The sequence below is a fragment of the Poromitra crassiceps genome (assembly GCF_964638095.1).
Source record: "Poromitra crassiceps genome assembly, chromosome: 1".
Lineage (NCBI taxonomy): Eukaryota > Metazoa > Chordata > Actinopteri > Beryciformes > Melamphaidae > Poromitra > Poromitra crassiceps.
Genome location: NC_139623.1, coordinates 114,780,850 through 114,803,728, shown reverse-complemented (window position 1 = coordinate 114,803,728; position 22,879 = coordinate 114,780,850). Strand labels below are relative to the sequence as shown.

At 45.6% G+C, this 22,879-nt stretch overlaps 1 protein-coding gene across 1 annotated transcript in view; it reads left to right on the top strand.

Moving 5' to 3' along the window:
• Positions 1–21,825, top strand: part of capn7 (calpain 7) — a 100,310-nt gene extending 78,485 nt beyond the window's left edge. Inside the window, exons 17-21 of the mRNA XM_083640341.1 lie at positions 4,902–5,047; positions 6,433–6,495; positions 8,439–8,569; positions 12,510–12,602; positions 16,793–21,825. Coding sequence (XP_083496467.1) covers positions 4,902–5,047; positions 6,433–6,495; positions 8,439–8,569; positions 12,510–12,602; positions 16,793–16,940 — 581 coding nt within the window. The 3' untranslated portion in view covers positions 16,941–21,825. The remainder of the gene's footprint in view (positions 1–4,901; positions 5,048–6,432; positions 6,496–8,438; positions 8,570–12,509; positions 12,603–16,792) is intronic.
• The last annotated feature ends 1,054 nt before the right edge of the window (positions 21,826–22,879 follow it).

Sequence of the window (22,879 nt, the reverse complement as noted above, 5' to 3'; positions counted from 1 at the left end):
ACCACTAGCCAGGTGTGTGCTGCAGAGTATCAGTCACACTCACACCACTAGCCAGGTGTGTGCTGCAGAGTATCAGTCACTCACACCACTAGTCAGGTGTGTGCTGCAGAGTATCAGTCACTCACACACCACTAGCCAGGTGTGTGCTGCAGAGTATGAGTCACACACACACCACTAGTCAGGTGTGTGCTGCAGAGTATCAGTCACACACACCACTAGTCAGGTGTGTGCTGCAGAGTATGAGTCACACACACACCACTAGCCAGGTGTGTGCTGCAGAGTATCAGTCACACTCACACCACTAGTCAGGTGTGTGCTGCAGAGTATCAGTCACACACACACCACTAGCCAGGTGTGTGCTGCAGAGTATCAGTCACACACACCACTAGCCAGGTGTGTGCTGCAGAGTATCAGTCACACACACCACTAGTCAGGTGTGTGCTGCAGAGTATCAGTCACACTCACACCACTAGCCAGGTGTGTGCTGCAGAGTATCAGTCACACTCACACCACTAGCCAGGTGTGTGCTGCAGAGTATGAGTCACTCACACCACTAGCCAGGTGTGTGCTGCAGAGTATCAGTCACACTCACACCACTAGTCAGGTGTGTGCTGCAGAGTATGAGTCACTCACACCACTAGCCAGGTGTGTGCTGCAGAGTATCAGTCACACTCACACCACTAGCCAGGTGTGTGCTGCAGAGTATGAGTCACTCACACCACTAGCCAGGTGTGTGCTGCAGAGTATCAGTCACACTCACACCACTAGCCAGGTGTGTGCTGCAGAGTATGAGTCACTCACACCACTAGTCAGGTGTGTGCTGCAGAGTATCAGTCACACACACCACTAGTCAGGTGTGTGCTGCAGAGTATGAGTCACTCACACCACTAGTCAGGTGTGTGCTGCAGAGTATCAGTCACACACACCACTAGTCAGGTGTGTGCTGCAGAGTATCAGTCACACACACACACCACTAGTCAGGTGTGTGCTGCAGAGTATCAGTCACTCACACCACTAGCCAGGTGTGTGCTGCAGAGTATCAGTCACTCACTCCACTAGTCAGGTGTGTGCTGCAGAGTATCAGTCACACACACACACCACTAGTCAGGTGTGTGCTGCAGAGTATCAGTCACTCACACCACTAGCCAGGTGTGTGCTGCAGAGTATCAGTCACTCACTCCACTAGCCAGGTGTGTGCTGCAGAGTATCAGTCACTCACACCACTAGCCAGGTGTGTGCTGCAGAGTATCAGTCACTCACTCCACTAGTCAGGTGTGTGCTGCAGAGTATCAGTCACACACACCACTAGCCAGGTGTGTGCTGCAGAGTATCAGTCACACTCACACCACTAGCCAGGTGTGTGCTGCAGAGTATCAGTCACACTCACACCACTAGCCAGGTGTGTGCTGCAGAGTATCAGTCACACACACCACTAGCCAGGTGTGTGCTGCAGAGTATCAGTCACACACACCACTAGCCAGGTGTGTGCTGCAGAGTATCAGTCACACACACCACTAGTCAGGTGTGTGCTGCAGAGTATCAGTCACTCACACCACTAGTCAGGTGTGTGCTGCAGAGTATGAGTCACTCACACCACTAGCCAGGTGTGTGCTGCAGAGTATCAGTCACACTCACACCACTAGCCAGGTGTGTGCTGCAGAGTATCAGTCACACACACACCACTAGCCAGGTGTGTGCTGCAGAGTATCAGTCACACACACACCACTAGTCAGGTGTGTGCTGCAGAGTATCAGTCACACACACACCACTAGTCAGGTGTGTGCTGCAGAGTATCAGTCACACACACACCACTAGCCAGGTGTGTGCTGCAGAGTATCAGTCACACTCACACCACTAGCCAGGTGTGTGCTGCAGAGTATCAGTCACTCACACCACTAGTCAGGTGTGTGCTGCAGAGTATCAGTCACTCACACACCACTAGCCAGGTGTGTGCTGCAGAGTATGAGTCACACACACACCACTAGTCAGGTGTGTGCTGCAGAGTATCAGTCACACACACCACTAGTCAGGTGTGTGCTGCAGAGTATGAGTCACACACACACCACTAGCCAGGTGTGTGCTGCAGAGTATCAGTCACACTCACACCACTAGTCAGGTGTGTGCTGCAGAGTATCAGTCACACACACACCACTAGCCAGGTGTGTGCTGCAGAGTATCAGTCACACACACCACTAGCCAGGTGTGTGCTGCAGAGTATCAGTCACACACACCACTAGTCAGGTGTGTGCTGCAGAGTATCAGTCACACACACCACTAGCCAGGTGTGTGCTGCAGAGTATCAGTCACACACACCACTAGCCAGGTGTGTGCTGCAGAGTATCAGTCACACTCACACCACTAGCCAGGTGTGTGCTGCAGAGTATGAGTCACTCACACCACTAGCCAGGTGTGTGCTGCAGAGTATCAGTCACACTCACACCACTAGTCAGGTGTGTGCTGCAGAGTATGAGTCACTCACACCACTAGCCAGGTGTGTGCTGCAGAGTATCAGTCACACTCACACCACTAGCCAGGTGTGTGCTGCAGAGTATGAGTCACTCACACCACTAGCCAGGTGTGTGCTGCAGAGTATCAGTCACACTCACACCACTAGCCAGGTGTGTGCTGCAGAGTATGAGTCACTCACACCACTAGTCAGGTGTGTGCTGCAGAGTATCAGTCACACACACCACTAGTCAGGTGTGTGCTGCAGAGTATGAGTCACTCACACCACTAGTCAGGTGTGTGCTGCAGAGTATCAGTCACACACACCACTAGTCAGGTGTGTGCTGCAGAGTATCAGTCACACACACACACCACTAGTCAGGTGTGTGCTGCAGAGTATCAGTCACTCACACCACTAGCCAGGTGTGTGCTGCAGAGTATCAGTCACTCACTCCACTAGTCAGGTGTGTGCTGCAGAGTATCAGTCACACACACACACCACTAGTCAGGTGTGTGCTGCAGAGTATCAGTCACTCACACCACTAGCCAGGTGTGTGCTGCAGAGTATCAGTCACTCACACCACTAGCCAGGTGTGTGCTGCAGAGTATCAGTCACTCACTCCACTAGTCAGGTGTGTGCTGCAGAGTATCAGTCACACACACCACTAGCCAGGTGTGTGCTGCAGAGTATCAGTCACACTCACACCACTAGCCAGGTGTGTGCTGCAGAGTATCAGTCACACTCACACCACTAGCCAGGTGTGTGCTGCAGAGTATCAGTCACACACACCACTAGCCAGGTGTGTGCTGCAGAGTATCAGTCACACACACCACTAGCCAGGTGTGTGCTGCAGAGTATCAGTCACACACACCACTAGCCAGGTGTGTGCTGCAGAGTATCAGTCACACACACCACTAGTCAGGTGTGTGCTGCAGAGTATCAGTCACTCACACCACTAGCCAGGTGTGTGCTGCAGAGTATGAGTCACACACACACCACTAGCCAGGTGTGTGCTGCAGAGTATCAGTCACACACACCACTAGCCAGGTGTGTGCTGCAGAGTATCAGTCACACACACACCACTAGCCAGGTGTGTGCTGCAGAGTATCAGTCACACACACCACTAGCCAGGTGTGTGCTGCAGAGTATCAGTCACACACACACACCACTAGCCAGGTGTGTGCTGCAGAGTATCAGTCACACACACCACTAGCCAGGTGTGTGCTGCAGAGTATGAGTCACTCACACCACTAGCCAGGTGTGTGCTGCAGAGTATCAGCCACTCACACCACTAGCCAGGTGTGTGCTGCAGAGTATGAGTCACTCACACCACTAGCCAGGTGTGTGCTGCAGAGTATCAGTCACACACACACCACTAGCCAGGTGTGTGCTGCAGAGTATGAGTCACACACACCACTAGCCAGGTGTGTGCTGCAGAGTATCAGTCACTCACTCCACTAGCCAGGTGTGTGCTGCAGAGTATCAGTCACTCACACCACTAGTCAGGTGTGTGCTGCAGAGTATCAGTCACACACACCACTAGCCAGGTGTGTGCTGCAGAGTATCAGTCACTCACACCACTAGCCAGGTGTGCTGCTGCAGAGTATCAGTCACTCACACCACTAGCCAGGTGTGTGCTGCAGGGTATCAGTCACACACACCACTAGTCAGGTGTGCTGCTGCAGAGTATCAGTCACACTCACACCACTAGCCAGGTGTGTGCTGCAGAGTATCAGTCACACACACACCACTAGCCAGGTGTGTGCTGCAGAGTATCAGTCACTCACACCACTAGCCAGGTGTGTGCTGCAGAGCGTACAGTGAGGTCTGTCCATCACACAGCTTTAGTACTCCATTAACAGCAAGACAAGAGCAGGCCTCCCTCAACTGCATTTTGTGCTGATTTAAAAAATAAAACAATGCTTGCATAGCACTTTTTATGCCTCCGCCGGCGATAGCCAGGCCGGAGGCATTATGGATCCGGGTTAGACTTAGATCGACTTAGACTCAAGCATGAACTGATTTGATTTTGGTGGTCAAAGGTCAAGGTCACTGTGACCTCACAAATGCCATTCCCAAGTTCGTTAAAGCGATGCGGTCGTTCTAGTTTAAGTCTAATTTTAGGAATACTGTCATAGTATAAAGAACACACCACCATGCATGAAATCTGAGTCAAAAATATGTTATGTTGGAGTGGAAGAGTCAAATTGCTGAAGATACAACACTGCTATCTAGCAGTCGGGGGGTTTAAACACAACACAAAATGAACCACTGCACGCACACACACACACACACACACACACACACACACACACACGCACGCACGCACATGAACACACACACACTGTTCACTCTCCCTCCTTATCCTTCTTGCCTTTGCATCCTGTGTTTTCTCTTAAATAACTTTGTAACAAACCTCTATTAATAAACTCGACCCCTCACCCCCCACCCACAGCGGACCCCCCTCCCTACATCGACGGCATCCGCATCAACAGCCCCCACTACCTGACCAAGATGAGGCTGACGAGCGCGGGGACACACACCTTCACACTGGTGGTTTCCCAGTACGAGAAACAGAACACCATCAACTACACATTGCGGGTGAGGCTGCTGCACACACACACACAAACACACACACATACGCGCACACACACACACACACACACACACACACACACACACACATACGCGCACATATACACACACATTCCGACATATGTATACACACATTTTCAGTTAGTATACATGCTCATACAGATACATACTTGCACATTGTCATGCACATGGGGTGGATGGATTTGATAGAGAAACAGATTCAGTTTCCCTATGCAATCCATTTGATTTTGTCCTCAATATCCATTTTGTTTTTTCCTAGTTTGGTCTTTTTGTTTTCTTGATTTTATTTTTTTACATTATTTATTTGGGGGGGGGGGGGGGTGCAAGGGTCCTTCCAGTTAAGACTGAGCTGACAAAATCTGCAGCACAATTGACCATGTGATTCGTAGAAATCATTTGGGAATTGCTGTAGTCAAAAATTTGGAGTAAGTGCTGTATTTTTGTCAACTTTTTAGAAAATCAAGGGACTTTGTGTGTGTTTGCGTGTGTGAGCCTGCATGTGTATGTGACCCAAATATCTATTTTTTACCCATTTATATTTCATGGACTCCTTCCTGAGATCACTCACAAAACAACATGTACTGTGTGTGTGTGTGTGTGTGTGTGTGTGTGTGTGTGTGTGTGTGTGTGCGTGTGTGCGTGCGTGCGTGCGTGCGTGTGTGCGTGTGTGCGTGCATGTGTGTGTGTGTGTGTTCTCTCAGTTCAGATCAGTGATTCACTTTGAGAATCCTCTAGACTAGAGGATAAATGCTGCCACTCTGTTGTTCGTTGAAGAGTTTTCAGCACAGATCAAAGCGAGAAACCGGAGACATCGTTTCGTTCCTTGATATTTTTCCACCAGCGTGGCACTGATATTTAAAGTCGAGGTGAACCCGTTCGTCACGTGCATCTGAGTCCGTTTCAGACTGAAAACAAATTGAGAGGCGGACCATATACGTGTCGATGATTTGATTTGACAATTCTGTCGACTGGCTTTGGCATCGGCCAATCCTGGCGTGTTCCACCCCCAAGTCATGTGGGATTCAGCGTGTTGTCGTGCTACGCGAGTGGGATCCGCGGAGTACCAGGCGGCCAGGCTGCTTCATGCGGAGCGAGCGGACAATGCGATGCATGGGTGCTGCACGCCCGCCTGGAAACTCCGAGAGACGACCCCTGACAGCCAGGGAGGCTGATCCACCACCTCATGTGTAGCACCCATCTGGGTGATGCACGGCAGCCAGTTTGCACCAAATCGCTCACCACCCATCAGCTATCACGGTGGAGAGTTGAGGATTGAAAGAGCCAATTAAGTAATGATTAAGGAAATAAAAATGATGAATGGTGATAAGTCATGTTCAATATAAACTAATGGGTTTTGTTTCCTTCCTCAGGTTTACTCCGGGTGTAAGTTCACCTTCTCCAAGATCCCAACTCCCTTCACTCACACTAAAAGGGTACGTTATTCACACACTCCAAGGTGAACAGATATTAATGTGCTTATAGTGCTGTGTGGAATCCTGCAGAATACCAGGGCTGGAAACCAACACTCACCATAAGAACATATACTTCGATCGGAGGTGCCAGCTGTGACCAAGTCAACTTTACTTCAGTACAAGTCAGTCTCAACTATTGAGGCATAAGTCTCAAGTCAAGTCACAAGTCTAAATGTAGAACAGTGAGTCAGAACAAATCAAGAGTCCAGTAATTTAATACTATATCTTAAAGAAAACTAAATATCTAGGACTTTTCATTGCAATATATGATTAAAAAAAAAATCAGCAAGAGCATCATGACTTTGTTTCAACTTCAATAAATTCAGCCAGTCCATATAAATTCAAAAAACAGAATTTAAATTCAGTCGTCTGCTGGAACAAATCTCATCACTTTCAATCTACCGTAAGTAATTTACACAAACACAAGAAAGTCAAGACTTTAGAAACCTTTTCAAGTCATCAAAGTTTCTCCGTTTACTATAGGGAGATAGCTACTTTTAAAGAGTGGTGCGAGAGGAACCACCTCATTTTAAATACCTGCAAAACCAAAGAAATGAGAGCACATGACCATGTGGTCACAGGTGACAGGGAAATTGAGCAGGTAAGCTCGTACAAGTATCTGGGGATACAAATGGATAACATGTTAAAATGGGACGTCCATGTTGACTATCTGTGTGCTAAACTGGCACAACGTTTGCACTTCCTACGTAGGCTCAGACTTTTTGGAGTGTGCACCAAAATCATGTCAACATTCTACAATGCTGTGCTGGAAAGCCTGATCAGATATGGCATGGCGGCATGGTTTGGGTCTCTCACAGTCAAGCTCAAATCTAGAATTTTAAAAATGGTTAACACAGCCATGAAAGTGATCGGCAAGAAAGAATCACTGACGCTCCGGTCCATCTTCGATAAAAAGGTCATCAGCCTGGCTCATAGAGCTCTGACCGACCCTTCTCACATTTTATTTACTGAATATGAGTTGTTACCTTCTGGCAGAAGATTCAGAGCCAGCAGATACAGGAGCAAACCGCTACAAGCTCTCCTTCCTCCCTACCTCGATTACACTTCTGAACAAACAGCCTGCCCTTCCCCCCGGGCTGTAGTAACCCATAGTTTGTAGGTGGAGGCACTTTAAGTAGGAACGGTAATCTTAGCCCCATGTTTTACCTTCCTATTTTATCTATTTTACTTTTCATTTAATCTTATTTTAATGTTTTATTCTTTTACTCTTTTATTCTTTTATCCATTATCCCGCTGCTGGTTTTATTGTTTATTGTTGATTTTATATTCTTTTACCTACGGGTATGTATGATTTAAACAAATTGTGCAATAGGGCTGTGCAATTTCATGTCTCAGTTGGCATCTCCCCACTGTGTCCTAGTGCAATGCTGTGTCTGTCCTGTTTGTGTGTTCTTGTGTTTTTGTAACACAGGATGTGGCTATGTGCACTTTGTGCCCAAGACAAATTTCCCTTCTGGGACAATAAAGTTGATCTCATCTCATCTCATCTCAAGTCAGAGTCAAGGTGCCCAGACCGACCAGAGGAGGCACTAGTGCAGCAACCAGGACACATACCTTTAATCCGGCTTCCCACCCGCAGACATGGCCAATTATGCCTGTATGGACACCCGACCAAGCCGGAGGTCACACGGGGGCTCGAACCTGCGACCCTCGTATCTGTAGGCAGGGAATCTACTGCTGCACTACCCGGACACCCCAGTCTCAACTCGACGCTTCTCACCCCCACATGCCTGATATATTAGTCTACTCTACCAGTCATCATTTGGAAATCCTACTTTTCTGTAGAAACAGCTGCCTGGTAAAAGAGTGGAAGTGGCCGGTGAGTTAAGTGGAATGAGAGTCTGTGTTTTCTTCTGTGTGTCTGATGCTGCCTCTGTCCTCAGATTAATGGCCAGTGGAAGGGGCTCAGTGCCGGGGGTTGTGGGAACTACAAGGACTCGTACAAACACAACCCCATCTATCAGTTCAACCTGGAGCGGCCCGGACCGCTGCTCATCGAGCTCCGAGGATCCAGGTCAGGATAATATAATGTTTTGGCAGTGGACAAAATGTATACAGAACATTGGCACAAAATAATCAGATATCGGCCTTCAAAAACCCATAACTGTCGAGTGGCACGGTTCTGACTGTGTGATCTCAAATCACACAGATGGCTTCAGTTTAAAGTGCCTTCTATCAGAACAGAGTTTGGCAAAGCAAGCCTGTTCTACTATGGTCCTTGGTCCTGGAATGATCTGCAGGCCATTCTCAAAATTGAGTCCCTCATTTCTGTAAATGATTTTAAACGTAGATTAATAGAGTACCGCAGGGATGATGTATTTTTGTAGGCTAAACCAGAAATCGCCGCCATTTTGATTTGTCAGTGGAAAAGTCTATGCGGTTTTAGAATGGAGATTTCACTTAAATGCATCAAATAGTCTGTGGTTAACAAAAGTTTATGGGAGTGCGAATTTGGGTTCAGCAGGATAATCTTCACAAACGTTCATCACTTTTATGCCTTTTGAAGCGTTTTCTAAAAATCGTGTTGGAAAAAAAACCTATTTACGTTCCAAAAGTCATAAAAGTTATTCACATTTGTAAAGATTATCCTGCTGAACCCAAATTCGCGTTCCTCTCTTAACTCTGTGTGGTTCTGTCTCTGCAGGCAGTACAGCATGTTTCTGTTAGTGACCCTCTGTGTGGTTCTGTCTCTGCAGGCAGTACAGCATGTCTCTGTTAGTGACCCTCTCTGTGTGGTTCTGTCTCTGCAGGCAGTACAGCATGTCTCTGTTAGTGACCCTCTGTGTGGTTCTGTCTCTGCAGGCAGTACAGCATGTCTCTGTTAGTGACCCTCTGTGTGTGGTTCTGTCTCTGCAGGCAGTACAGCATGTCTCTGTTAGTGACCCTCTGTGTGTGGTTCTGTCTCTGCAGGCAGTACAGCATGTCTCTGTTAGTGACCCTCTGTGTGTGGTTCTGTCTCTGCAGGCAGTACAGCATGTCTCTGTTAGTGACCCTCTGTGTGTGGTTCTCTCTGTCTCTGCAGACAGTACAGCATGTCTCTGTTAGTGACCCTCTGTGTGGTTCTGTCTCTGCAGGCAGTACAGCATGTCTCTGTTAGTGACCCTCTCTGTGTGGTTCTGTCTCTGCAGGCAGTACAGCATGTCTCTGTTAGTGACCCTCTGTGTGTGGTTTTGTCTCTGCAGGCAGTACAGCATGTCTCTGTTAGTGACCCTCTGTGTGTGGTTCTGTCTCTGCAGGCAGTACAGCATGTCTCTGTTAGTGACCCTCTGTGTGGTTCTGTCTCTGCAGGCAGTACAGCATGTCTCTGTTAGTGACCCTCTGTGTGTGGTTCTGTCTCTGCAGGCAGTACAGCATGTCTCTGTTAGTGACCCTCTGTGTGGTTCTGTCTCTGCAGGCAGTACAGCATGTCTCTGTTAGTGACCCTCTGTGTGTGGTTCTGTCTCTGCAGGCAGTACAGCATGTCTCTGTTAGTGACCCTCTGTGTGTGGTTCTGTCTCTGCAGGCAGTACAGCATGTCTCTGTTAGTGACCCTCTGTGTGTGGTTCTGTCTCTGCAGGCAGTACAGCATGTCTCTGTTAGTGACCCTCTGTGTGGTTCTGTCTCTGCAGGCAGTACAGCATGTCTCTGTTAGTGACCCTCTGTGTGGTTCTGTCTCTGCAGGCAGTACAGCATGTCTCTGTTAGTGACCCTCTGTGTGGTTCTGTCTCTGCAGGCAGTACAGCATGTCTCTGTTAGTGACCCTCTGTGTGGTTCTGTCTCTGCAGGCAGTACAGCATGTCTCTGTTAGTGACCCTCTGTGTGGTTCTGTCTCTGCAGGCAGTACAGCATGTCTCTGTTAGTGACCCTCTGTGTGTGGTTCTCTCTGTCTCTGCAGGCAGTACAGCATGTCTCTGTTAGTGACCCTCTGTGTGTGGTTCTGTCTCTGCAGGCAGTACAGCATGTCTCTGTTAGTGACCCTCTGTGTGTGGTTCTCTCTGTCTCTGCAGGCAGTACAGCATGTCTCTGTTAGTGACCCTCTGTGTGTGGTTCTCTCTGTCTCTGCAGGCAGTACAGCATGTCTCTGTTAGTGACCCTCTGTGTGTGGTTCTGTCTCTGCAGGCAGTACAGCATGTCTCTGTTAGTGACCCTCTGTGTGTGGTTCTGTCTCTGCAGGCAGTACAGCATGTCTCTGTTAGTGACCCTCTGTGTGTGGTTCTGTCTCTGCAGGCAGTACAGCATGTCTCTGTTCATGACCCTCTGTGTGGTTCTGTCTCTGCAGGCAGTACAGCATGTCTCTGTTAGTGACCCTCTGTGTGTGGTTCTGTCTCTGCAGACAGTACAGCATGTCTCTGTTCATGACCCTCTGTGTGGTTCTGTCTCTGCAGGCAGTACAGCATGTCTCTGTTAGTGACCCTCTGTGTGTGGTTCTGTCTCTGCAGGCAGTACAGCATGTCTCTGTTAGTGACCCTCTCTGTGTGGTTCTGTCTCTGCAGGCAGTACAGCATGTATCTGTTAGTGACCCTCTCTGTGTGGTTCTGTCTCTGCAGGCAGTACAGCATGTCTCTGTTAGTGACCCTCTCTGTGTGGTTCTCTCTGTCTCTGCAGGCAGTACAGCATGTCTCTGTTAGTGACCCTCTGTGTGTGGTTCTGTCTCTGCAGGCAGTACAGCATGTCTCTGTTAGTGACCCTCTCTGTGTGGTTCTGTCTCTGCAGGCAGTACAGCATGTCTCTGTTAGTGACCCTCTGTGTGTGGTTCTGTCTCTGCAGGCAGTACAGCATGTCTCTGTTAGTGACCCTCTCTGTGTGGTTCTGTCTCTGCAGGCAGTACAGCATGTCTCTGTTAGTGACCCTCTGTGTGGTTCTGTCTCTGCAGGCAGTACAGCATGTCTCTGTTAGTGACCCTCTGTGTGTGGTTCTGTCTCTGCAGGCAGTACAGCATGTCTCTGTTAGTGACCCTCTGTGTGGTTCTGTCTCTGCAGGCAGTACAGCATGTCTCTGTTAGTGACCCTCTGTGTGGTTCTCTGTCTCCCTCTGCAGGCAGTACAGCATGTCTCTGTTAGTGACCCTCTGTGTGGTTCTGTCTCTGCAGGCAGTACAGCATGTCTCTGTTAGTGACCCTCTCTGTGTGGTTCTGTCTCTGCAGGCAGTACAGCATGTCTCTGTTAGTGACCCTCTGTGTGTGGTTCTGTCTCTGCAGGCAGTACAGCATGTCTCTGTTAGTGACCCTCTGTGTGGTTCTGTCTCTGCAGGCAGTACAGCATGTCTCTGTTAGTGACCCTCTGTGTGGTTCTCTGTCTCCCTCTGCAGGCAGTACAGCATGTCTCTGTTAGTGACCCTCTGTGTGGTTCTGTCTCTGCAGGCAGTACAGCATGTCTCTGTTAGTGACCCTCTGTGTGGTTCTCTGTCTCCCTCTGCAGGCAGTACAGCATGTCTCTGTTAGTGACCCTCTGTGTGGTTCTGTCTCTGCAGGCAGTACAGCATGTCTCTGTTAGTGACCCTCTGTGTGGTTCTCTGTCTCCCTCTGCAGGCAGTACAGCATGTCTCTGTTAGTGACCCTCTGTGTGGTTCTGTCTCTGCAGGCAGTACAGCATGTCTCTGTTAGTGACCCTCTGTGTGGTTCTCTGTCTCCCTCTGCAGGCAGTACAGCATGTCTCTGTTAGTGACCCTCTGTGTGGTTCTGTCTCTGCAGGCAGTACAGCATGTCTCTGTTAGTGACCCTCTGTGTGGTTCTCTGTCTCCCTCTGCAGGCAGTACAGCATGTCTCTGTTAGTGACCCTCTGTGTGGTTCTGTCTCTGCAGGCAGTACAGCATGTCTCTGTTAGTGACCCTCTGTGTGGTTCTCTGTCTCCCTCTGCAGGCAGTACAGCATGTCTCTGTTAGTGACCCTCTGTGTGGTTCTCTGTCTCCCTCTGCAGGCAGTACAGCATGTCTCTGTTAGTGACCCTCTCTGTGTGGTTCTCTGTCTCCCTCTGCAGGCAGTACAGCGTGGGCTTTGAGGTGGTGACCGTGTCAATGGTGGGAGAGGCAGGGCCGGCTGGTTTCCAGAAGAAGACTAGTGGAGATTACAGGTGAAGCACAGCTACTGTAGCTGTCTGTGGGTTAGAAGGAGCACTTTAAAAAAATTCACGGTAACACTTTATAATAACTATACACTATAAAGCATTATTAAATACTTAATTCATCATGAACTCATCATTTATAAAGCATTATTCATACATTACTAAGCAAGTCATAAACACAGTTTATAAACATTTTATTCCTGATTAATAACATAATCTCTTATGTGTTTATTGATTGTATTCTCATACTTTGTAAATTATAGATTCACCATTTATAAATAAGTATTATATCAATTACAAACCATTTATTTAGGAGTTGATAATGGTTCATAAGATCATTTAGACAGTGTAAGTAAATGATTAAACAACTATTTATCTGTATGTACATTTATGTGTACATTTGTACATAGGATTTAGACATGGTTAGCCTGTTAATCCCTAAGCCTATTTTTCAGCTCACCTGCCGAAAATGACATGCCCGAACTGAATGGAGTATATCTCCACAACTACAGGGTATTTTCTGAAAATTATTTTGTTCAAAAGCTAGCCAACACCTGTGAGATTGCTGTAGAAGTGTCAGAATCAATTACAAATGTACTGTATCAGAGTAAAATCTGTTAGAACATGGCAAAAAATAAGAAAATTCAAGCCCCCCCCCCTCACTATTTTGGCTGAAACCCACCTGAAAATCATGGGTTGGCAGCCAAATTCTTCTATGGAGCAGTAGAGTGATATCTTATGAGTGCTTGTATCAAAGCAAATCCTTAGAAAGTGAACCAGAGCAATTTTACAGATGATTTACTACAGGTAGGCCCAGGCAGACCTGATCTGGGCACATTTTGGCCTTCCTGTGTGCCATTTGACTTTTCTATGGTAGAACACTGAAATACCTTTTTTTCTGCCATTTACATATCACTATAGGTACTCAGTTAATATGCGTTATTGTTTGGATAACCCTCAAGTGTTATATCTGTATTTTTACTCTGTGAAATGCATCGAAAGGCCTTCTTCAATATGCAGACAAAGCCTGGGGCGTTACGCAGATGGATATCTCGGGAACCCATTGGCTGATTTCGATGATTGACACCTCTATGGAAGCGTCAGAGCCAATAGAATCAACGTGGACTGAAAGAATGTATGTCAGACCGTTTTCCAGGAAATGTCGTGGAACCGAACACAAAGCTTGTGTATTCTGTGAAGATGACCACTCCATGTAAAACCCTCCATATGGCTTTGTAAACACGATGACTGTAAAAAAAACGCTTCAAGTTGATGAAGAGGCATTAGGAGTAGCAATTCACCCTTCGCTAAGTCCCACCCTAGAACGGCCGCTGTCCAATCCTACGTTAGCAACCGCGGTTCGGGCAAGCTACTACTAGTCAGAACAGAAGCACTAGTCTGTAACTACAGGAACAATGCCGAAGAGTTGTGCATACTGTATATGGGACTTGCAACTCCGTAGGACTGAAGTGGTAATAAGTTCAGAAAATAATGTGTTTTATTACTCCAGCTAACATACCGTAATCGGTTTTAACGGGTGCAAGCTAACAGCATGTTCAAGCTAAACGCCTGTTCATAGCAATGTCTATAATGCAGTAAAACAGTCTGTCAGCTTGGAAGCGCTAGTCTTTCAGAGTCGGCATAACTTTACCGATAAGATAACGTTAGCTGGAATAACGCAATAGACATATTTTCAGAACTTACCAGCTTGTCCAATGCCTGTGTATGCCAGGAATTTAAAATTAACGTTACAACTCCCATCAGCTAACGCTACACGGTTAGCCATTGGAGTCACTCAAGAGTCACACAAACAGACACTGGAGGTTTTATTTGGGTGTAAAGCACAAGGAGTTTTTATATGGATATCTCAGAGAGGTGCTTTGACTGTGGGGATATTGTTCACAAAGCTCCTCTCCTCATAAGCGTGAGCGTAAGGATAAAAAAGAGAGCAGGCAGCCAGACTAACGTTAGTATAGCGCAGTAAATGCTATGCTATGCTTCAGTTAGATTTCATATGTTAAACCAGCATTTGTTCCAAAAGGAATTAAATCCTAACGTTAATCAAAATGCCACAGAAACATAAGCTAATCAACACAGAGCTGCAAAGATCAGTTCATCAGATAATTTCCCCCGTATGACACTTGACACACAACAATATGTCTGGCTACGGATCAATCAGATAATGATGATGATGATGATATGTAAAGGAACACAACACAGCTCAAGAATTCCACACGTGTGTGTAGCCTACTTGTACATCGAGAGTGACAATAAACATCTTGTATAGCTATCTTGCATTGGGACCAGTGAGCTTTTCCTTCAAGTTTAATGATCCCTTCATTCACAGTACTAGCCAACAAATGCTATTGTGAATGTACTAGCTCTCACAAGCATATTGTACTCCTTTCTGTCTACTTCTGTCCAATATTTGGGAGCTGTTACTCCAGAAATTGGCCGTTATTTACTTGGGAATGTCTCTCACTCATATCGTTGTGAACGGCCTTTTTACGTGTGGCTTGCCCTCCATAGCAACAGTAACCAAGGGGGGCAGGACTTAGCGAAGGGTGAATTAGTAGCGTTTTTTTATAGTTACTTGTAGTTTTATCTGTAAAACGTTAAAAACATTGTTGCTGTTATTTGACAGCCTACTGAGTGAGTTTTCAGAGACTCTCTCAGAGACGAGCTATACCTCAGCAGGCTTGGCTTTCGAAAGCCGTCTCGGTTGGAGAGAGAACGATTCACTCGCAAAAACAAATCACCACATAAACACAGGCATGCACCGTTTTGTGTTTTTGCTACATGCCGATATTGTTGCTTGGGGTTGGAATTATTTTTTGTTTGAGTACAAATGCTTATCACAGTCTTGTAGCCACGTTTCTTCCCGACATGTTGATGTGCTGCATGTCTCATTGAGTGCTTCCTAGGCTGCTCTAGACCGTCATTTGTGAGAGATGACAAGGGCTCGACCCCCTGTCGGGGAGAAGAGGTTAGTGAGTGTGTTAATAGATGCTTTATAAACACTTATTGATACTGAAACTCATGATTAATTAAGGTAGTTACTCATCGTTTGTCAAGTATTTTGTGTGAGCCCATCTAAAGTGAGGACTATCTAGGCCTTATAAAGCATTTAATAAATGACAATGAAGGTCCGAGCTGACCTTGACCAATGGAAGCAGATGTCGGAATTCTTCTTCTTCTTCTGATGTTTAATGGCGGTTGGCAAACAGCATTTTGTGCATTACCGCCACCTTCTGAATTTTAGCAGTTACAAAATATTCTCTTCAGTGTGAAAAACAAAACGATGTCCACCCAAAGTACTCCAAATCATAATAGTGTCCATTCTGGACACAAACTTTATTCTTCTTTTTCTTCGCCATCCTCTCCTAAATACAAAACTCTTGTTTAATCATTTACTTACACTTTCTAAATGATCGTATGAACCATTAACAACTCTTAAATAAATGGTTTGTAATTGATATAATACTTATTTATAAATGGTGAATCTATCATTTACAAAGTATGAGAATACAATCATTAAACACACAGATTAGGTTATTAATCGTGTGTTTAAGACTTGCTTACTAATGCTTAGTAATGTATGAATAATGCTTTGTAAATGATGGATTCATGATAAATTAAGTATTTACTAATGCTAAGGCACCAGCTCAGTGGCCTTGTGGTCTGAGTGTCCGTCCTGAGACTGGGAGGTCGTGAGTTCGATCCCCGGCCGAGTCATACCAAATAAATGGGACCCATTTGCCTCCCTGCTTGGCACTCAGCATCAAAAGGGTTGGAATTGGGGGGTTAGATCACCATATGATTCCCGAGCGCGGCTGCCGCTCACTGCTCCCCCAGGGGATGGGTCAAATGCGGAGAACAAATTTCACACATTGTGTGACAATCAGTGGGACTTTACCTTACCTTTACCTTATGCTTTATAGTGTATAGTTATTATAAAGTGTTACCAAATTCATGAAAAGGCAGTGGGAAAATTTGTCTCCCAATGTATCAGAAAATAAAATAGAAAATATAGAAACCATATCATGCCCAAAACAAATAGTTTAATTTGCTGTGAATAGCGCTAACAAATACAAGCACTTCTCCGTGAATGGTGAGATGAAAAAAACACAATTGTCCAGTCTCCTCTGTTGGAACAACAAATCAGAGTCACTGATTTGGGGGTCTTTCTCTCCGTCTAGGTGTGGTTTCTGCTATATGGAGGCGGACTTCGTCCCTGCAGGCATCTACAACGTCACTCCCACCACGTTCCTGCCTAAACAGGAAGGACCCTTCTTCCTGGACTTGGCCAGCAGCACCTCACCTCTCAAGGTCTCCCAGCTCCAGTGAAGAGAGAACGAGGCGGGGATTTGGAGAGACACACAGGGGGGCATCATGGGATATCCCACGAAGCCATCATTTGGATGCAATGTGGTGAAGGCCTCGACCAAACTCAAAGAGAGACTGGTAGTTTCGGCTGGATACCATTTCAAACAGACTTCCTCTGTCGTCTTCTCTCAACGAATCATTTTTTGTTGTTGTGCCAACTTTGATTCGTTGAAGCCGTTGTGTGGTGGTGACTCGCCAGTACTAGAGGAGCGTTTTGGTAGAGCGAGAGCTCATGGATACGTGATTGTCAATACGGACGCAGAGGGAACGAGTGTTTGGACTGGAATCAGGCATTTTGAAAGAAACGGTTTACCAAAACAAAATTGCCAAGTAGTTTGCCATAATACCAGAGACACAACAGCTATATCGAACTGAGTCACATCAACCAGATGCAATAACTAGCATGAACAGAACCGACAGTCAGAAACAACACTGATCATATGAGCACATCCGGGACTGGATTGACTGTGGATGAGCAACAGGCAGGAAACAAACATTAGCCACCGGCCACATGGCTCTGCTGAGCTCACCTGGTGTCAGTGTTGTCAGTGGAGTTGTGTTTTCCTGTGAGTGGCTCAGCGATCAGGAGCATCTTGTCAGTATTCTGCCTCTCTGCAGGCTCACACTGCAGTCTGGAGAGGTTAGGTTTAAGGCTTAAACATGCTTCAATATGAGGCTCACACTGCAGTTTGGAGAGGCAAGGTTTAAGGCTGAAACATGCTTCAATGTGAGGCTCACACTGCAGTCTGGAGAGGTTAGGTTTAAGGCTGAAACATGCTTCAATATGAGGCTCACACTGCAGTTTGGAGAGGCAAGGTTTAAGGCTGAAACATGCTTCAATGTGAGGCTCACACTGCAGTCTGGAGAGGTTAGGTTTAAGGTTGAAACATGCTTCAATATGAGGCTCACACTGCAGTCTGGAGAGGCAAGGTTTTAGGCTGAAACATGCTTCAATGTGAGGCTCACACTGCAGTCTGGAGAGGTGAGGCTTAAGGCTTAAACATGCTTCAATGTAAGGCTCACACTGCAGTCTGGAGAGGTTAGGCCTAAGGCTGAAACATGCTTCAATGTGAGGCTCACACTGCAGTCTGGAGAGGTTAGGCTTAAGGCTGAAACATGCTTCAATGTGAGGCTCACACTGCAGTTTGGAGAGGCAAGGTTTAAGGCTGAAACATGCTTCAATGTGAGGCTCACACTGCAGTCTGGAGAGGTTAGGCTTAAGGCTGAAACATGCTTCAATGTGAGGCTCACACTGCAGTCTGGAGAGGTTAGGCTTGACGAGGGGATCCCAGGGTAGTCCCCAGCAGTAGTGTGATTTCACTCTGATTTCAATTACTAGAAGTTAGGCCAAGGAGAGCATGTAGTGCATATACTTGGTCAGAGCTTTCACTCTCTCCTGCTATCTCCCCATCTGCATTATATGGGTATTACAGTATATTATACTTGCTTTGTTCACGTCAGTCGCATCGACCCGACGCTCCGTCACATATTTGGCGAGGGCTTTCACATCGGAATATAAATTAGGCTTTAGGTCTTCTACACCAGGACGGTCAAGTTTATTCATGTAGCACATTTCATACGACAAGCGCGTAAACTCAATGTGTTTCAAAATAAAAAGCAAAAGATAGGCAGGGATCATGCATGACAAAAACACAAGATAAGAACATATAAGATAAGGTATTGCAATAAGAATTTACCCAAACCCTAAAAACAGCAATAAATAATATTGATTCTAAAACAAACGTTAACGGTTAACACACATTTGAAATCGAACTAAAAGCTTCGCGAAGAGAGATGTTTTTATTCTGCTTTTAAAAGAAGACCTTAGCAGACCTTAATTCATGTGCTAGAGAGTTGGTTCATAATGACTGAAGGCACCTTATGTAGATTTAGAATGTAATGTATTCTACTAGGTATCATGAGGAGACCTTTCTTTCATGATCTAAGTGTCCAGTGTCATGGAATTTGATAAATGTATTGTGTTAGAGCTGCTCTGTCTGTACAGCAAGCTCTACTAGAGTTGAAACCAGACTGTTTACCCCCTTTATCACTTTGATGAGCTGAAAAACAACAATAACAAACCAATTCTTAGATGATCAAAGCACGCTGCTATTATTTGTTTATAGAAAGTCATGGAAAAGTCTTGAAATTGTACATCATGGCCACAGGGGAAACCCTGTTCTAACTCGACAAACTCACCAGAATGACCACAAAATGTAGCAGCATTTGACCACATCAGGGTTTCAAGTTCAGGTTTAGTTTGTCATTGCACCATATCTGTGCAAGGCAGAATGAGACAGCATACAAGAACAGTAAAATTATTATATAAAACAGTCCCTCAGCCCGCATACCTAAGATGCAAGTACGTAAGTAAGTTAAAGCGCAAGTTAAGTGCACTTTAAAGTGCAAGCTAAAGTTCAGAAGTTAAAATAAATAATTGTGATATAACATGAGAGTATAACAGTATGAAAATAATGAAGTTAAGTCTCTATTACAGAGATAAAAAAAAGTAAAAGTAAATGAAGAGTCTGTACAGTATATGGCGTCATGCTGCAGCTAGTCAGAGTGAGTTGCTTGGGCTCTTTAGCAGGAAGCTGTTAAACAGTCTTGTGGTTCCTCACTCTGATACTCCAGAACCTCCTGCCTGATGGCAGAGGAGTGGTTCCTCACTCTGATACTCCAGAACCTCCTGCCTGATGGCAGAGGAGTGATCTTGTGGTTCTCACTCTGATACTCCAGAACCTCCTGCCTGATGGCAGAGGAGTGATCTTGTGGTTCTCACTCTGATACTCCAGAACCTCCTGCTGTTAAACAGTATTGTGGTTCTTCTCACTCTGATACTCCAGAACCTCCTGCCTGATGGCAGAGGAGCAAAGAGTTTGTGAAGAGGGTGTGAGGAGTCCCTGGCCATGCAGTGTCTTCTGAAGGCATGGGCTCTGATAGAGGTCCTGAATAGAGGGTAGGTAGGTAGACTCCAATGATCTTCTCAGCTCAACTAACTTTAGTGTCACTTGTGTTTAGACTTGCACCTGGAGTAGTAACAGGATAGCAAAGTAACACAAACCACTAGCAAGCTGCTGCTAAATTGCTGGCAAGGTTGTCTTCTCGAGCAGTGATTCTCAAACTTTCTCATGTGAAGGACCCCTAAACTGACACACATTAAACCACGGACTCCCGTTTGATAAGATTTTGTCCCATGGGTCCCCCATGGAAGTATAGTAAACCCCCTCAAGGACCCCTGGGGGTCCTCAGACCCCACTATGAGAACCACTGTTCTAGAGAGCTAGAAAGAACGCTTCCTTGATTGTTGTGGCACTCACCACGGAAAACAGAACTCCAGCAGCAAGAAGAGGCTGGACACTCACAACCAGGATACACAACACTTGAATTCACTGTCTGAAGAAAACCTTTCAACAAAAGAATGCCTTGCTCAGGGTCTCTGGTCACAGGCCCTCCTGTTGGCCAAACGTTGTTTTATCTGATACAGGGGTTATGAGTGTTATTTGCAGCAGAGCTACACGTGTGGTGACTTCTGTAGAGGTCCTGGCAGCTGAAAAATCAGGGTTGGCTGGTGAAATGGTTAAATGTCGCAGGTAGATTTTGGAGTCTGCCAGCCGTGGTGGGTCAAAAGTGAGTTTTCTACCATAACCATAAAGGTTTTTTGGCAACACTATTTGGATAGTCCGCCTACAGAGTGTCCAGAGTATTTCTAACATTTCAACATTGGTTGACGTTCAACAATGCAACTGTTTTTGTGTGTGTAGATGTTTAACAGATTCTGTTTGCTTCCCGTTCCACACACCTGATTCTCATCACCTGGAGCTACTAAATTATTATGAGAATATGTACTGTAGATATGTTCAATTGTTACATAATCTGTTAAAACAAAAAAGCGAAACTATTGAATTGTTGAATGTCATCTAATAAACTGATTATGTAGGTGGACTATCAAAATAAAGTTTTGCTGTTCATTTTCTCAGGAGCAGCGTCACGTGCGACACCACAGGGGATCCAATGTGGCAGCAAATGAATGATTGAAACTCACCAGTAGCGAGCGCACTAAACAAAAATAGATTAAAAACTCACTCGGGTGCAGGGCAAGCAAAGAGTTCAGAAGTAGGAGAAATGCCACCACACCAAATGTCCTTTCACAGGTTTTAATGACTCTTCAATCTGGGCAGCAACAACAACAACAAACGTTTCAGCCAAAGGTCTTCGTTGTCAATGCTGAGGATGCCAACATATGCCAGAAGGTGCGTCACATCACCAGCGATATTCCAAGAACATTTTCACTCTCTAGCATGCATACCTTTATACTGTATGATGTTTGTCATGTCAACCACAATCATCTCATTTCATTTTGAACTTGGCACGATAGAAACACAAATTTTAAGAAGAGTGCAAACAATGCAGTGCCAAGCCAACTGCAGTCGGGATAAATTCAGACCTGGTTCATAGTAATATTACTCCATCTGGAGACCATGGTCACAATTTTCAATAAGTCATGTTAAAATAAAGCTTCAGTGCCAGGAGAATGCTGGTTGACTGTTCATGAACTGAGAATAAGATGTGTGTGTGTGCTAAAAGATTTAAATGTTCTGCCGGAGTGAAATATAGCTTTGAATACAGTATCCATTGCCAAACACTTGTGTTAAATGGCCATTCATTGTTGCTGGATGATAAGTCATTGTTTTGACTTTTAAATACGTTATGATGCAAGAGGACAATCTGGCGGCAGCCTGGAGTGATTTTTTGCAGAACTTGCACTATAAATGTTTGGTAGTGATGTGATCATGTGTACCAACTTTGAATGGAAGGAATACAGAAACCTTGATGTCTGCATCCGCATGTGTGTCTGTCCTTTTGTTAAGAGGGTTTGGGGCAGGGCTTTTATTTTGATAGAGCTAGTGACTTGCTTTTGCTAAGAGGGTTTGGGGGCAGGGCTTTTATTTTGATGGAGCTAGTGACTTGCTTTTGGTAAGAGGGTTTTGGACAGGGCTTTTATTTTGATAGAGCTAGTGACTTGCTTTTGCTAAGAGGGTTTGAGACAGGGCTTTTATTTTGATAGAGCTAGTGACTTGCTTTTGTTAAGAGGGTTTGGGGCAGGGCTTTTATTTTGATAGAGCTAGTGACTTGCTTTTGCTAAGAGGGTTTGGGGGCAGGGCTTTTATTTTGATAGAGCTAGTGACTTGCTTTTGCTAAGAGGGTTTGGGGGCAGGGCTTTTATTTTTGATAGAGCTAGTGACTTGCTTTTATTGACGTGTATGACCAAATTTATTTCAAGGCAGGTATGATCAATATCTTGACCTGCACAGATTACAGTACCTCTCAGTTACCATAGCAACACGACTCAGCCTAAATATGGAGATGCAAATACAATATAATAAATTAGATTATCATGCTTGTCAAATTATTGGAGATGATCAGAAAATCATTCGGTTAAACTGGTGTAAACCAGCCAATTTGCAGTTTTCTATATTCTTGCCTTACACTGGGTGGGAATTCACATGTGATATACATTCAATGTAACGTTTGTACAAAAATCTGCAGATCCTTCAAACCAAAGCGGGTATTTATTGGGCACTATTTTCCTCTCTTGTCCTCCTCACATGGCAGTCGGTAATCACCCTTCCTAACTAATGGCTAACCCATGACTGCATTCAAAAGGGTGAATCCACTCAGAAACAAGCAAGCTTGACTGGAGTAAACAAACAAAAGATGGATACATTTAAAGATTGAGTTGTTTTGCTATTAATGTGCAAAAGAAAGTCACACAGATGGCGTTTAGTGCAGGCTTTAGTCCAAACAGAGCTAAGAAATCTACACAGATGGCGTTTAGTGCAGGCTTTAGTCCAAACAGAGCTAAGAAAGCTACACAGATGGTGTTTAGTGCAGGCTTT